The sequence below is a fragment of the Felis catus genome, chromosome A2 (assembly GCF_018350175.1).
Source record: "Felis catus isolate Fca126 chromosome A2, F.catus_Fca126_mat1.0, whole genome shotgun sequence".
NCBI lineage: Eukaryota > Metazoa > Chordata > Mammalia > Carnivora > Felidae > Felis > Felis catus.
This window is the reverse complement of record NC_058369.1, coordinates 11,598,031-11,613,096: the sequence shown is the minus strand read 5'-3', so window position 1 is coordinate 11,613,096 and position 15,066 is coordinate 11,598,031. Positions and strand designations below refer to the sequence as shown.

The following is a 15,066-nucleotide window of genomic DNA, read 5'->3' as shown; positions in this document are numbered from 1 at the left end:
CTATTTACCTAAACATTTACTAGGTGTTCCTGTGAAGGTGTTTCGTAGATAGAGTTAATACCTACGATCAGCTGACTTCAAGGAGTCAGTTACAGCACTCCAATGCAAATGGGCTTTGTGCAGTCAGCCGCAAGGCCTCAGGAGCAAAAATTGAGAAAAGAAATTCTTCCTTGAGCTGCAGCACCGATCCCTACCCGAGTTTTCAGCCACCGCCCCACAGACTTCACGCTCGCCAGCCCCCTAGTCTCACGAGCCAACGCCTTAGGATAAATCTCTCTCAATAGACAGACGGATGCTATCCTGTTTCTCTGGAGAACACCGACTGACAGAGATAAAGAATTCTCTTCACCTTGAACCTGAGCTGTCCTCAGTGACTCTGGGGACTTACGAGTCTAGGTCGTGAGAAGACTGCCAGCTGCCTTGGAATACACCCTCCTGGATTCAGCTGCCATGTTAAGAGGAAGCCCAAGGGTCGCCTGGGCGGTTCAGTCAGTTAAGCATCAACTTTGGCTCAGGTCTTGATCTCACAGTCCAGGAGTTCAAGCCCTGTGTCGGGCCGTGTGCTGACAGCTCAGAGCCCAGAGCTTCGGATTCTGTGTCTCCCTCTCTCTCACTCTGTCTCTCTCTCAAAAATCAATGGTTAAAAAAAAACTTTTTTAATAAATAAAGAAAATAGAATGGTGGATTTGGGGCACCTGGGTGGTTCAGTCGGTTAAGCATCCGCCTCTTGATTTCGGCTCAGGTCATGATCTCACAGTTCGTGAGTTCAAACCCCGCATCGGGTTGTGCATTGACAGTGCAGAGAGTGCTTAAGATTCTCTCTCTCCCTCTCTCTCTCTCTGCCCCTCCACTGCTCGTTCTCTCTCTCTCTGTCTCTCAATAAATATTTTTTTTAAATTTTTTTTTCAACGTTTATTCATTTTTGGGACAGAGAGAGACAGAGCACGAACGGGCAAGGGGCAGAGAGAGAGGGAGACACAGAATCGGAAACAGGCTCCAGGCTCTGAGCCATCAGCCCAGAGCCCGATGCGGGGCTCGAACTCCCGGACCGCGAGATCGTGACCTGGCTGAAGTCGGACGCTCAACCGACTGCGCCACCCAGGCGCCCCAGCAATAAATATTTTTTTAAAGAAGACATTTTTAAAATGGTTATGTGTACAAAAACGTATGTACATTGGAAAATGTTCACATTTGCAATTTTTTTCATACTAAAAAAAAAAAAATTCACGCCAAACTGCTAGTCTGAGGGTAGGGAGCGGAAGCCGTGGTGGAAGAATTTCCCTTTTAAATTTCTATGCTTGCATAAACAAAAGCATAATTAAGTTTCTACAACTGCATTTTTTTTTTTTTACCTCAAGCCAATGTAATACTTGGAGAGAGAGGTGATAAATGAATAAACTACTTACAACACTGCCTGACTCATAAGTACCAAGTATGTGTTTGCTGATATTCCTCTTATTTTATGACAGATCAAGGGCATGAGCATCAGCCAGGAGCCTTGGGTGTCTCTGGGACACATATCAGGGACCTTACTGGTTGTGAATACCACCCAGTCCCCCACTTCATTCCCTTAGTCCTTATCAAGCAGGAAGTTCTCAGGGGACAGCAAGTGCCAGGGTCAGGTGGCCATGGTCAAAGCCCACTTTTGCCATTCTCCAGCTGTGTGACCTTAGGCAAGTGACTTGCCCTCTCTGAGCCTCAGGTTCCATCTTGGTAAGAACGGCATAATAATAGACTCATGGGGATTGGAGGAGCGACCTGTGGACTCTAATGTGAGGATTCCAGCACAAAAGCTGTATTCTGAGACAAGAATTTAAGTGCCAGTAAGGCAGTGAGGCAGAGTGAGATGAGGGCAGCCAGGAAAGGGGGCTTTATCGAGGAAGTTCCCACTCGGGGCACCTGGGATTCAGTCCCTCTGGGGACCTCGGGGAGACGGCGAGAACAGGCACCCACCAGTCGTTACTCAGGGCCACTGCCAAGGGCATTATTTCTCCAGAATGTTCTGCCGGCTGCAACAGCTGAACCCGGGGGGGCTTGGAAAGTTGCCTGATGTGGACAATGTAACTGGTGAGTGGGGTTCTCCCTCCTCTCTTCCCAATACTCCCCCACACAGTCTCATACACACACACACACACACACACACACACACACGTGTTCTCAAACACACACGTGCATGCACGCACACAATCTCACACATACACACAACGCACCCACGCTTGCACGCGTACACACACTCGCGTGCACACATCCACACACCTACGTGCACACATATGCACATATCCAAACATACACGTCCCACGCACAAGCACGCGTGCACACACGCTCGTGCACACACGCTCATACACACTCTGAACTAACGGAGGAGACGAGACGCCTTAAAGTTTGTTGTCCCCGAGCCGTCCAGCAGAGGGAGCCTCCGACACACTCAGGAGAGGAAGGAGACAGCGACCAGTGACCGGCCCGGCCTGGGCGTGTTTGGAGAATCGCTCTGATGCAGCAGGTCCCGGAGACCTACGGGCCCCATGCCTCCCCTCCCCCCTCCCTCATTCAGTCACCACCATCGACCTTAGCGGGAAGTCAATATGCATGAAAAGCATGATGAAAAATCCACACGGCAAAGGAGAACCGAGGTGCCATAAAGGAGCAGTCAGGTGCCCAAGGCCACCGCTAGGAAAGGGGTACAGCCGGGTTTTAAACCCACATAGGTCGTCTCCCAAGAGCAAGCTTTTTTTGCCGGAGGAGAGTGGCCTCCAACTGGGGATTCTGGCCGACAATCCCAGCACTCGCCACCCGGGGGCACCCCAGGACACACATCGCCTCCAGCATCCCACCACCCAGCTTCGACTCATCTCCAGGACCCCCAGCCCCACCCCGCTCCACCCACGCCTGCCGCCACCCCCCTTATAGGCAAAGCGAGGCTAGGGACCCAGACCCGCACGAGAAGCCTCAGGGGTAAGCCACCCCGTTGAGGCCACGACATGAGGACATGGTCGTGGGGCCTTGGGTGAACCATCTCACTCTGGGGAGGTCCGTTTCCACTTCCATTAAACGAGACAGTTAATAGTACCCCCTGAGAATTAAGTGCCAATATTTGGGAAGGGCACGGAGGAAGCACTCAACTTTAAATGTCATTATTGTTATATCAACTCTGGAGACCCCTGGGGGGTTGGTCTCCCCTCCATGAGCACACGCACACACACAGAGGGGGATCTCACCAGTCTTGGGGCTTTTGAAACACCATCTAAGTGCTGAGGTTTCCCAGATGTATGTATCACCAGCCCAGAACTCCCTCCCGAGTTCAAGACCAGCCTATCCGACTGCCCACTTGACATCTCCAACTCCTCCTGGCCCCAACTGACATGCTGATCTCAGCCCTCACACCCCGCCCCCCACTGCAGAAAAACCTTACTCTGTTAAGCATTCTCCATCTCGAGGTGGCACGTCTGTCTTTCCAGGTGTTCAGACCCACATCTGGGGGCCTCCCTTTCTCCTGAATCCTTCGTTCAAGGTATTAGCAAATCTGCCAGCACTAGCTTCGTAAAGCAGTCGGTCCAAATCAGAATCCAAGCACCTGTCTTCACTCTACAGCTCATGGCTTGCTTGGAGACACTGTCATCTCTCACCTGGACAAATCTGGTCACCCCATCTGATCTCCCTAGTCCCATCCTTGCCTCACACAGTCTCTATTCAACATGGCAGCCAAAGACTATAATGACAAATCTTGTCCCTCCTCTGTCCAGAGCCCTCCATGCCTCCCTATCTCTGTCATAGAAAAAGTCAGTGGACCCCAAGGCCCTGTGGGACCTGCTCCTATCCCCTCCCTGACCTCATTCCCTTCCGTGTTCCTCCTCCAGCCACAATGGTCTCTTCAATGCCCCCTAAACACCCCAAGCTTGTTCCTACCTCAGGACCTTTGCACTATACGTTCTCTCTGCCTCAAAAACTCTTCCCCAAAATATCCACATGGCTCCTGCCCTCTCCTACCTAAAGTCTTTGTTGAAATGACCCCTTTTTGGTGAGGGCTTCACTGACCATCTTACAACCTCTCCCCCTGCCCCACCAGCATTACTGAACACCCACAGAAATACACGCACTGACCCAGCTCAATTTTTCCATAGCACTTATCGCTTCTCTTCCACATGGGCCAATGTAGTCACCCCATCTGGTCTCCCTAATCCCACCCTTGCCTTCCCACACAGCAGCCAAAAGAATACTATAAAGACCAAGTGACTGGGGCGCCTGGGTGGCTCAGTCGGTTGAGCGTCCGACTTCAGCTCAGGTCACAATCTCGCGGTCCGTGAGTTCGAGCCCTGCATCGGGCTCTGGGCTGATGGCTCAGAGCCCGGAGCCTGCTTCCATTCTGTGTCTCCCCCTCTCTCTGCCCCTCCCCCGTTCATGCTCTGTCTCTCTCTGTCTCAAAAATAAATAAAACGTTAAAAAAATTTTTTTAAATAAAAAAAAAAAGACCAAATGACAAATCTGTCGCTCTGCTCAGAACCCTCCCATGGTTCCCCATTTCTGTCACAATAGAAGTAAAAATCCTCCAAGGCCCTGTATGAATTTACTTATTTGCTCATTTATTATTCGTCATGTTATCCTCCCCCCACACCCAACAAAGGTCAATTATGTAAGGGCTCAAATACCACCTGGCTTACAGCAGATGCTCAATAAATATTTGATGAGTTAATATGGTTACTGTAGACCTTGTCACTGCCCCATCTTCCTTATCATTTCAGGGACTACACCATCATCTGTTCCCCCAGCCAAAGACTTGGAAATCCCCCTTAACTCCTCCCTCACCGCAGCTCTTGTGGCTAGGTAGTCCCCCCTCCTGTCCTGCCTGGACCTCAGTCTCCCTCTTCCCCAGGTTTCCATTCCCCAGTGTTCCCCCCTTCCAAGCCACCGTCCTGCCAGCTCATATCTGACCAGATCCTGTCATGCTCCTGCTCACACACCTTCTATAGCTCCCTATTGCCTTCAGCATAAGGCTTGAACTGAGATGTAGCCCACAGTTCCTGGGCAGTTGGCCCCTGCCCGACTTTCCTCCAGTCTGCACCCCTCCTCCGGATCCAGCCTCTCTGGAGTGGTGCTCCTCCGGCACACCATGTTCTCCCTTACCTGGGGACATCTGCAGATGCTGTCCCTCCCACCTGACATGCTCTTCTCCTTGTCACCACTCAACTTGTACCCTCACTTCAGCATCAGAGAAGCTCTCCCTGAGCCACCCCCCTGTTGTGTCACAGAGCAACAAGGGCCTCTCTTTTGGAGCACTTGTCACGGATTGTAAATAAATTTACGTGTGGAATTATTTGTTCAACATCTGTCTCCTGTTCTCCCGATGGCAGGAATTGGGCCCGGCTGTGCTCCGGGCCCAGTGCCAATAAACACTTAATTAATATGTGGTCTGTTGATGAGATAAATGAATGCACAAACTGTCCCCAAAAGCCTGAGTTCATGTCCGAGGACAAATGGCTTCCCAGCCTCCTAGCCCATAGCTTCCCTCAGTTGCCTCCCAGCTGTCCAGGCACCTTCATTTCCTTCCTGGAGCCCAAGGGAAGTGTCTGGCTGAGCTAGGGAGTAGACGGTGGGGCGGGGGGGGGGGGGGGGGTGTCTGCATCCCTCGCTTTTATTCTACAAAAATCAGAACACTCGGCAAAGGGCTTTTCAGCAAAGGAGGAAGGAAGAGGCTTTCCAGGGAAGGTCTGGATTTACAAAACATCAACAGAAGCACACACCCTGAGCCCTGGGATGCAGCCTGATGCCAGAGGAGTTCGCCCGTATGAGCTGGGGACCTCAAGAAGCTGACGTCCGGGTCCAGGGCTCTTACTTCAGGCTCCAGCTCTCAAGTCCTCAACTTAAAAGCCAGCCGGGATCCACGGGGGACAGGTCCTGAATCCCAGAGGCCTTAGGTGTCAGGTCTAGGATCCTCAGATGGTTGGGTGGGTGGGGCCTGAAGGCCCGAGTGCTCTGGATCCTGGGGGTGGGTCTGGGCCCGAAGAGATGCGGCTGAGCCTGGTCCCTCAAGCAGGAAAGCAGGCACTCAGGGGACCTGACCTGGACCTCAAGGGGGAGGACCAGGCCGTCAGGAGGCGGAGCCTTGCCATGAGGGGCGTGGCCTGCACCTTCTTCATACTGCTCAGTGGAGGAGCCTGGTCTTCCAGGAGCCCAACCGGGTCTTCGAGGGGCGTGGTCTCTGCCCTCAGGGCCCTGGGGGCGGGGTCTGGTCCCTCGGGGGCGTGGCCTGGGCCTCTTTGGGCGGGGCTTGGGCCCCCCGGGGTCCGCAGGGAAGCGCCAGCGATCAGGCCCGCGGAGGCAGTGGCTCCACGTTGAGCCAGATGCCGTTCTCCGTGCGCAAGATGAGCTCAGGCTTCCGCCGCACCTTGCGCGTTCGGTCCACACTCAGGCGGAAACGCAACAGCGTCAGCGCCACGGCCACGCGCATCTCGGCCATGGCAAAGCTCTGTCCGATGCAGTTTCTAGAGTAGAGGAAGGGGGGGGGGAGGGGCTCAGGTGCAGCCGCTGTGTGACCCAGGAAGGGGGGAGTCCCTGGGTAAATGACCGACCTCCCGCTCTGGGTCTCAGTTCCCTCATCTGTAAAACGGAAGCAATGGCATCCTAGAGTCGTTGGGAGCCTATGAGCCCAGAACTCAGGGCCTGCCACACAGTAGGCGCTCAACACCCAGGGATGTTATCACAGAGTCTGATTTGGGGGTTTCTTAGTACACTGGAGGCATGAAGGGTGCTGGGTTGGCAGAAAGCACATCTGGGTGGGAGGTGATCTCTGCTCCTGATCGGCACATCCCTGACCTTCGACTCCCATGGGGCTCCTCCTACGCTTGGCTTAAACTGGGGGAAACAGAAGAGTTACCTGGGTCCTGCGGAGAAGGGCACATAGGCCAGTGGGGAGCGCTGCTGTGGGTTGTCCGGGTCAAAGCGATAGGGGTTGTACACCTAGGCAGGAGTGGCCAGGGGGTGGGTGAGTCTGGTTGGCCCATCCATCCCAGCTTGGTCCTGACCCTTCCGCTGGATGGAGAGAACCTCACTACAATCCAGCCACACCCTCCTCTTTTCTGTTGTTCAAGCATGCCAGCCTGACTCCAACCACAGGGCCTTTGCACTTCCTGTCTCAACTGCCCGGAACAGGCTTCCCCCTGCTCTTCGCACTTCTCAGGTCTCAACTCAAACACCTCTTCCTCCCCAAGGCCTTTCTTCACCATGTGAGCTAAAGTGCCCCCCACCCCCTCCAGTTTTTATCTCCTTTGTGCATGTATCACAACCATAGTTTTTGCTTATTTTCTTCCCCTGAACTTCACCGTGAGCTCCATGAGGGCAAAAAAAAAAAAAACAAAAAAACAAAAAAAAAAACAGTACATTTCTCGGTCCTCTGTGCCCAGCACAGAGGCTGGCAAACAGTAGGTGTTCAATAAATATTTGTGGACCTAGTGAATCAACAAACAGTGAGTGAATACATGGGGGGAGGGGCACTCAAGCTGTGCATCCAGCCAGGCCACCTGGGTCCCTGGGGAAGAGGGTAGGAAGGCCTCGGTGGCCCAGGACCACCCCTTCTGAGGGGAAAGAAGCTGAGGGAAGAGAGGACTGAGGCAGGCGCTCACCTTGGAGTCAGGCCACACTGTGGGGTTGTGGTGGGTCCCGTAGATGCTGACCAGGCAGATAATTCCTGCGGGGAGGATGGCATCATTGGGGCCACTGGGGCCGAGGGGAACTTTCCCTGAAGTCCTCCTCCTCCCCTGCTCTTCCTGGAATCATGCTGTTCCCATGAGCCATCTACCACCCTCCCCTGCCCATCCTTCTCTGAAAAATTCTGCTGCTGGCCCCCTAAGAGGTCCCCATCACCTGCTTTCTAGCTGCCATGCCGGCCACACAGGGATCTTTGTCACTCACAGATCTGACATTGTTCCTCCTCAGCTCAAAAACCTCCCATGGCTCCCCACTGTCCTGAAGATCAAGTTCAGGTGCCTCAACCTAGCATTCGCAGCCTTTCAATACCTGCACCCTGAAACTCTGCTCCATAAATATGCTCTCTCTTTCACTTTCTACCTTCAAGGCTCACCTCTCATGCTGCCTCTTCCAAGCAGACCCCCACCCTGAATTTCACCCCATATTAAGTCATCACTCCTTACTTTGGACTGTTTCAACCCCTTTAAAGTTACTTCCTTTAGGCCATTCCTGACCCCATGTGACTGGGAATGTCTGTGCCCTGCTGTGTCTTCCTCAGACTGAGTGGTACTCAAGGCCTGGGACTGGGAATGAGGCCTCTCTAGATCCCCAGCATCACCCAGAGCCAGGCTTAGTCTCCAAGGAATATTTGGCCACTGAATGAAACCATCCCTCCCTCACCTGCACCCTCACAGGGCCCACCCCACCGCGCCCACTCTTGCTCTTCCACCTGGACTCACCCACCTCTGTCTAGCCCCTACCCGTGGGTTCTCCTCCCTCACCCCAGAAGCAACAGCCACACAGAGAGACGGCCCATCCACAGGGAGGGTGCACCTGGGGCAGGTTTGACCATGCTCCCGTGGGCACTAGAGCGGCCTGGCAGCTGGCAGCACACAATGGGCACCTTTGGGGATGACGCGCCCGTCTGGAAGCTTGATGTCCTCCGTGCAGCGGCGGGAGACCAGGGTCACGGGTGGGAACTGGCGTAGGCTCTCCTTGATGCACATAGTGGTGAAAGGCAGCTGGGTCAGGTCATCCCTGGGGAACATGGAACGTGGGCTGGTCAGTGGCTTGGAGCCAGGGCACAGCAACACCCCTTCCCCCACCCCAAACACACACACACACACACACACACACACACACGCTCAGGAGCAACCACGCAGGAAACCAGTCCAGGATCTCAGACTTGCCCCAGCTTCCGGTGTTTGCATTTATGCCATGCACACATCACTACCCCTCAGCATGCCCCCAAGCAACCCGAGCAGCACCAGCAGGCTTCTGCATGCCCAGCATTAACCCTTTAACTGATGGATTACGTGGCAGCCAGGGGATAGCCGGGAGAGGTGCCAGGACGGGGGGGGGGGGGTGCCTGGGCATCAGCAATTCACCAGCCTGTGTGGATCAATTTCAGTATCTAAAAACCTGTCCATTCTCTCCTTCTGCTATTATTAACTTCTTTCCGTTGGACTCCAGGGCCCAAAAGTGGATTAATTATAACCCTTGGTCCATGATCTAGATCGTTTTCTTTCTCTTTCAAAGAAACTTCACGTCACTCCTGTAAAGGGCAAACGGCATGCCTGGCATAAAAGTACCCATAAGGTAAACACCACTGGGTAAACAGAAGAGTTATTAAATTCTGGCGAGACATCATCTCCTGCCCAGTCCTCAGAACCTGAGCCATCTCTTCCCTTCATCAAAAAGGCAGATTAGCAAGGAGTTGAAGAATACAACGGCACCCGACTGAGAATGTCTCCCTGACGTCGAAATCTAAAAGGTTGACGCGGGGGCGCCTGGGTGGCTCAATCAGTTAAGCGGCTGTCTTCAGCTCAGGTCATGATCTCCTGGTTCAGTTTGTGAGTTCGAGCCCCGCACTGTCAGCACGGAGCCCGCTTGGGATTCTCCCTCTTCTCTCTCTGCCCCTCCCCCACGTCTGCTCCCCCCCACCCCAAAATAAATAAACTTTAGAAAATAAATAAATAAAAGGTTGACACTAAACAGAAAAGAGCTTTCTCGCTGTTTGATGCTATTCAATGCTGTGTTTTCTTTGAAGCACCCAAAAATCAGCTCTACACGGCACATGTCTGAATTATACACCCCTTGCCCTTTGCATGTGATTCTGCAGTGCCTTCTGCTCAGGCGGGTAGAATGTATGTCCTGCCCCATTCATGGTGGGCTTGGCCATGTGACTTGCTTTAGTGAAATGGAATGTTCCAGTGCAGGCAGAGGTTTTAGACTGTGGCTCTTCGAGCTTCTGGAATCTGCCTTGAGAGGAACACGCCCCAGGTGGCTGCTGGTTCAAGGAGAATGAGGAGACGTGTGAAACAGACCTGAACCCACACCTCCATTTGGAAGCCACCCCGCTCAACTGAACGGCACCCTGCAATAGCAAGAGCAAGAAATATGTGCAGACCAGAGCAGGAAACAAATACGCAAGCTCTAGACTCAACCGGCCCCCCACCATCCCCCCGACCCCAAACGGACCACTCCAGCTCCTCCAGCTCCCGGCCTCGCATGACCTCTCGGATCTCTTCCCGGCACTTCTCCTGGTACTCTGGATACTTGGCCAAGTTGAACAGCACCCATGACAGGCCACTGGATGTTGTGTCATGACCTGTAGACAGGTGAGGAGCTCACGTGGAGGCTGCCTGAGGACAGCGGAGACACGGTCTTCTGACAACGGGGCCCCCTCCCCGCCTCCCCCCACATCCTCACCTTCAAACATAAAGGTGTCCGCCTCAGCTCGGATGTCCTCGTCTGACAGTTCCTTCCCGTCTTCATCCTGGAACGAACAGGAGAGGGTCCTTAGCCCGCTTCCTCCCACCCTGCGCCTCCAGGGCTGAAGTCAAGATACTCCCGCCTCTCTCAAGCCAAGCTGCGGGGGGAAGAATGCCAGGCAGACAGAGGTACGTGGCTTGTCTAAGAAAGACAGAAAGTGGGAGGGAGAGTCAAAGGTGAGGGGAAGAAGGGAGTTTGTATCCCTTGAGCAGCTGGTTGCAGCAAGCATCCTGCTGGATGGAGGCCCAACCATGACCTGTGATCAGGCCTCATGACCATCATGTCGTAAATGAGGAAACTGAGGCTCAGAGGGACGAGTCAGGTGACTAAGGTCCAGCATCCGCTAAGCAGCAGGGCCAGAACTGGAACCCAGAACTGCCTGAATCCAGAATCCAAGTGCTGCTCAGAAATTCCACAGAAGGGGGAGCCTTGGTGGCTCAGTGGTTAAGCATCTGGCTTTGGCTCAGGTCATGCATGATCTCACAGTTCGTGAGTTCATGAGTCCCACATCAGGGGAGCTCAAGCCCTGCTTTGGGTGAGCTCAATCCCCTCTTCCGGTGAGCCTGGCTTCTCTCTCTCTCTCTCTCTGCCCCTTGTGGGACTCTCTCTCTCTCTCTCTCTGCCCCTCACTCACTTGCTCTCTCTCTCTCTCTCAAAAACAGGAAGAAAGAAAAGAAATCCCACAGAAGCAATCTCTGCAAGTGTCATATTTTTTCAAAGTCTTGGGTTTCAACTTTTAAGCATGGTGAGCAAAATCATGTCCCCGCCCCCACCACAACCCTCCAGAATTCATACGGTGAGGTCCTCACCACCCAGGACCTCAGAACGTGACTGTATTTGGAGACAGGGCCTTTCCAGAGGTAATTAAATTATGATGACGTCATTAGGGTGGGCCCTAGCCCAATATTTAGAGGACTTTTATGCAAAGACTCAGGCAGAGGGAAGACAGCGTGAACACACATGAGAAGGAGGCCATCTACAAGACAGGGAGAGAGGCCTCAGAAGAAACCAACCCCTGTCAGTGCCTTGATCTCAGATCTCTAGCCTCCAGAACTGTGAGAAGGTTGACTTCTGAGGTTTAGCCCACCCAGTCTACAGCACTTCATTACGGCAGCCCCAGCAAAACGAATACAGTAAGTCTTACTTGTGTATTAGGGTGCCTGCCTGCCTCCTAGATCTGTATTATTCGGGACATTTGTCCTTTTATGGAGTTGGTGCAATTCACGAGGGGCCGGGGCCCAGCCTCACCTTGGCCAGGAGCAGCACATCGATGAAGTCCAAGGTCTTGCCCTGTTTGCCCTTAAGCCAGGCCTCGGCCCCCTGCTGGTGCAGCGCCCGCCTCCGCTCCTGGATGACCTCCGTGGTGAAGCGGTGCACGGTGTCACAGGCCTGCCGGAAACGCCGCCCGTCTGCCGTGAGGTAGTAGATGAGGTCGATGTGGTGGTGCACGCGGTATTGGCGCTGGACCACGAGTGCGCTCAGCTCGATGATGGCCGAGATGTAATCGCTCATCTTCCTGCCGGGAGAGGAAGGGCCATGAGCACAAGCTGCTCCCTAGGACCAGTAAGCAACCCCCCCCCCCCGCCCCGTATATAGACGATATTTTCTAATTTTCCTGTGCTCTTCACGCTCCACCATCTGGGGCCTTGCTGACCCCGGAGAGACACGGCCCCTACCAGAGCTAGCCAGTTCTGAGAGATTGCCAATGACTCACCCAAGAGCATCCCTTTCGTGTGCACACCAAACAGTGCAGAGCCCATACGCTGAAGTTTATCAGGCCGAGCCACTATCTCCAGGCCTTAATCACTGGACAACTAGGGACAGCCCCCATCCTCCAGAGCCCTCTGTAATTATTCAAACGAGTGCATCCTAAGCTTGTGTAACTGCCATACTGTTCCTTCCCAAGGAAACCACCAAAAAAGACTGTCATGCTTTCTCCCGACTGACACCGATGCTTCCCTGTGTGGCCCTGAGGGGTGTAGTAGGTCCCCTCCTCTTGGGAACTGTAAGGAACAATCATCTCCTGATCGGGTGGCCTCATCATATCTGAATAAAACCAAAATCCAGGTACACATAGACCCAAAGACAGATCAGGACTTCCAAATAGATGTAGCATCACAAAGACTAAATGGCTATAAGCCACAGAGTGAGAGAACTCATAAATATGATCACAAACTTGTATCTAAAATATATAAAGAACTCTTGGGGCTCCTGCATGGCTCAGGCAGTTGAGAGTCTGAGTCTTGATTTTGGCTCATGTCATGATCCCAGGGTCATGGGATCAAGCCCCACATCAGGCTTTGGACTGAGGGTGTAGCCTACTGAAGATTCTCTCTCTCCTTCTCCCCCTGCCCCTCCCCAGGTCACTATCTCTGTCAAAAAATAAAATAAAATAAAATATAAATAAATAAATAAATAATATAAAGAACTCTTAAAATGCACTCATAGACAAAGAATCCAATTAAAAAATGGGTAAAACATATGCATAGACATTTCTCCAAAGAAGATATACAAATGTCCAATAAGCACATTAAAAGATGCTTAACAGCATTAGCCACTACAGAAATGCAAATCAAAACCACAATGAGATACTGTTTCACCCCAACCAGGAATGGCTATAATCAAAAAGACAGATAATAACAAGTGTTGGTAGAGGTGTGGAGAAATTGGACCCCTCACATACTACTGGTAGGAATATAAAATGCTGCCTCTCTCTCTCTCTCTCAAATAAGCATTTAAAAAAATTAACAAAAAAGAAAAAAAATGAAATCACTGGGACAGGTGTGCAAGGGGCTGTCCTTGGTCCTGAACTATGCTTCTTGTTTTCACACGTGTCACAGTCTGTCACTTCCTTGTTTATTTATTTGTGCACGGTAACTGCTTTTCTTCCCATCAACATATAAGTTCCAAAGGAGCAATACTTTGTCTATTTTGTTGACCATTATATTCACAGTGCCTAGTCCAGGAAGAGCACATAGTAGGCTGGAATAAATATTTCTGGACTGATTAATTAATCAATCAACTAGTTAATCACTAAAGCCACTGTCACTTTACCCAACTGAAACATAACCCTACAAAGCCCAGAGTAACAAAGTCAGCAGCTTATCATTGAGAACGTACTATGTGCTACAAACTTGCCATTTATGATGTCTCTCCTTCCTTATATCCCCACTTAGACTATAAATTCCAAGGAACTGGGACTTAGTCTGTTGCTCACCACCATATTCTCAGTAGATAGCATAGTATCTGGCACATAGTAGCTACACAACAAATAGCTGATGAATGAATGAATGAATGAATGAATGAACCAGAACAATGGTTATTTTATTCATCCATTCAACAAATATTTACTGAACATCTACTGTGTGCCAGGGCAGTGCAACATCATTTTATTCTTTTTTTTAATGTTTATTTATTTTTGAGAGAAAGAGAGAGAGAGAGAGAGAGAGAGAGAGAGAGAGAGAGAATGAGTGGGGGAGGGGCAGACAGAGAGGGAGACACAGAATCCAAAGCAGTCTCCAGGCTCGGAGCTTTCAGCACGGAGCCCAACATGGGGCTTGAACCCATGAACCTGAAGATCATAACCTGAGCCAAAGTCAGACGCTTAACTGACTGAGCCATCCAGGCGCCCCATATCATTTTATTCCTAAAGCATGTCTCAGAGGGTCAAGAATTGTCATCCCTGGAGTGTCTGAGTGGCTCAGTTGGTTAAGTGTCTGACTCTTGGTTTCTGCTCAGGTCATGATCTTGCAGTTTGTGGGTTCAAGCCCCACATCAAGCTCTGCACTGACAGCATGGAGCCTGCTTAGGATTCTCTCTCTCTCTCTCTCTCTCTCTCTCTCTGCCTCTCCCCTGCTTGCTCTCTCTCTTCCCCTCTCTCTCTCTCTCCCTTCCAAAATAAATTAATTAAAAAAAAAAAAGAATTGCCATCTTGTTTTACAAAAAAGGAAACAGGCTCATAGCCTGGGGAGACACTTTCCAAAAGCCAAACTATTCCTCATGGAAGGATGAGGGAAACTAGTACTTATTAAGCACCTACTCTATACTCAACCACCAACTTACATTACCTCACTTAATACTCACAAGATGACTATGGGGGTGGAATTGGGATTCCGTTTTTTCAGATAAGGACACGGGCCCAGAGAGGTGATGTCAGTTTCCAGAAACACACAGCCTGTCGGTGGCAGAGTACCAACAGCCCGGCGATGCCCGACACCTGAGAGTCTCCTTTCTTCTCCCACCACCTTGCCCTGTAGCAACTGCCTCTATCTTCCCCCAGGAAGGCCACACTCACTCCTGGCAGTTGCTGTTGTGGCTGAAGACACATTTCTGAAGAGTGTCCAGGGTCATGAGGCTGATGTGCTCAAACATGTCAAGGGAGACCACTGGGCCCTCCGCCAGGCGCCGCCATTTAGCCTGCGAGAGAGAGACACATGGCGAACCGAAGCAGAGACCGCAGGCTTTGAGCCGGGCTGACAACGGCACCCCAGCTGCCTGCTCACCTCAAGCCCATTTTGTAGGTAAAGGGAGTGAACCGTCCTGACATCCCATGGCTCACACACGAGTCGGGGCCTGGACCAGTCCCACTCCGCGGACACCCTCTTCCCAAGAGAC

The 15,066-nt window shown here is 52.0% G+C and overlaps 1 protein-coding gene across 8 annotated transcripts in view; it reads right to left on the bottom strand.

Annotated features, from left to right (window-relative positions):
• Positions 1 to 4,556: 4,556 nt before the first annotated feature.
• CYP4F22 (cytochrome P450 family 4 subfamily F member 22) overlaps positions 4,557 to 15,066 on the bottom strand; it is a 50,295-nt gene continuing 39,785 nt past the window's right edge. For all 8 annotated transcript variants that reach the window (XM_045047520.1, XM_045047515.1, XM_045047513.1 and 5 more), the window contains 8 exons: positions 14,747 to 14,868; positions 11,701 to 11,968; positions 10,390 to 10,456; positions 10,159 to 10,288; positions 8,582 to 8,715; positions 7,614 to 7,678; positions 6,869 to 6,951; positions 4,557 to 6,476 (listed from right to left, as the gene is read on the bottom strand). In XM_045047520.1, coding sequence (XP_044903455.1) covers positions 6,299 to 6,476; positions 6,869 to 6,951; positions 7,614 to 7,678; positions 8,582 to 8,715; positions 10,159 to 10,288; positions 10,390 to 10,456; positions 11,701 to 11,968; positions 14,747 to 14,868 — 1,047 coding nt within the window. In that variant the 3' untranslated portion in view covers positions 4,557 to 6,298. The remainder of the gene's footprint in view (positions 6,477 to 6,868; positions 6,952 to 7,613; positions 7,679 to 8,581; positions 8,716 to 10,158; positions 10,289 to 10,389; positions 10,457 to 11,700; positions 11,969 to 14,746; positions 14,869 to 15,066) is intronic.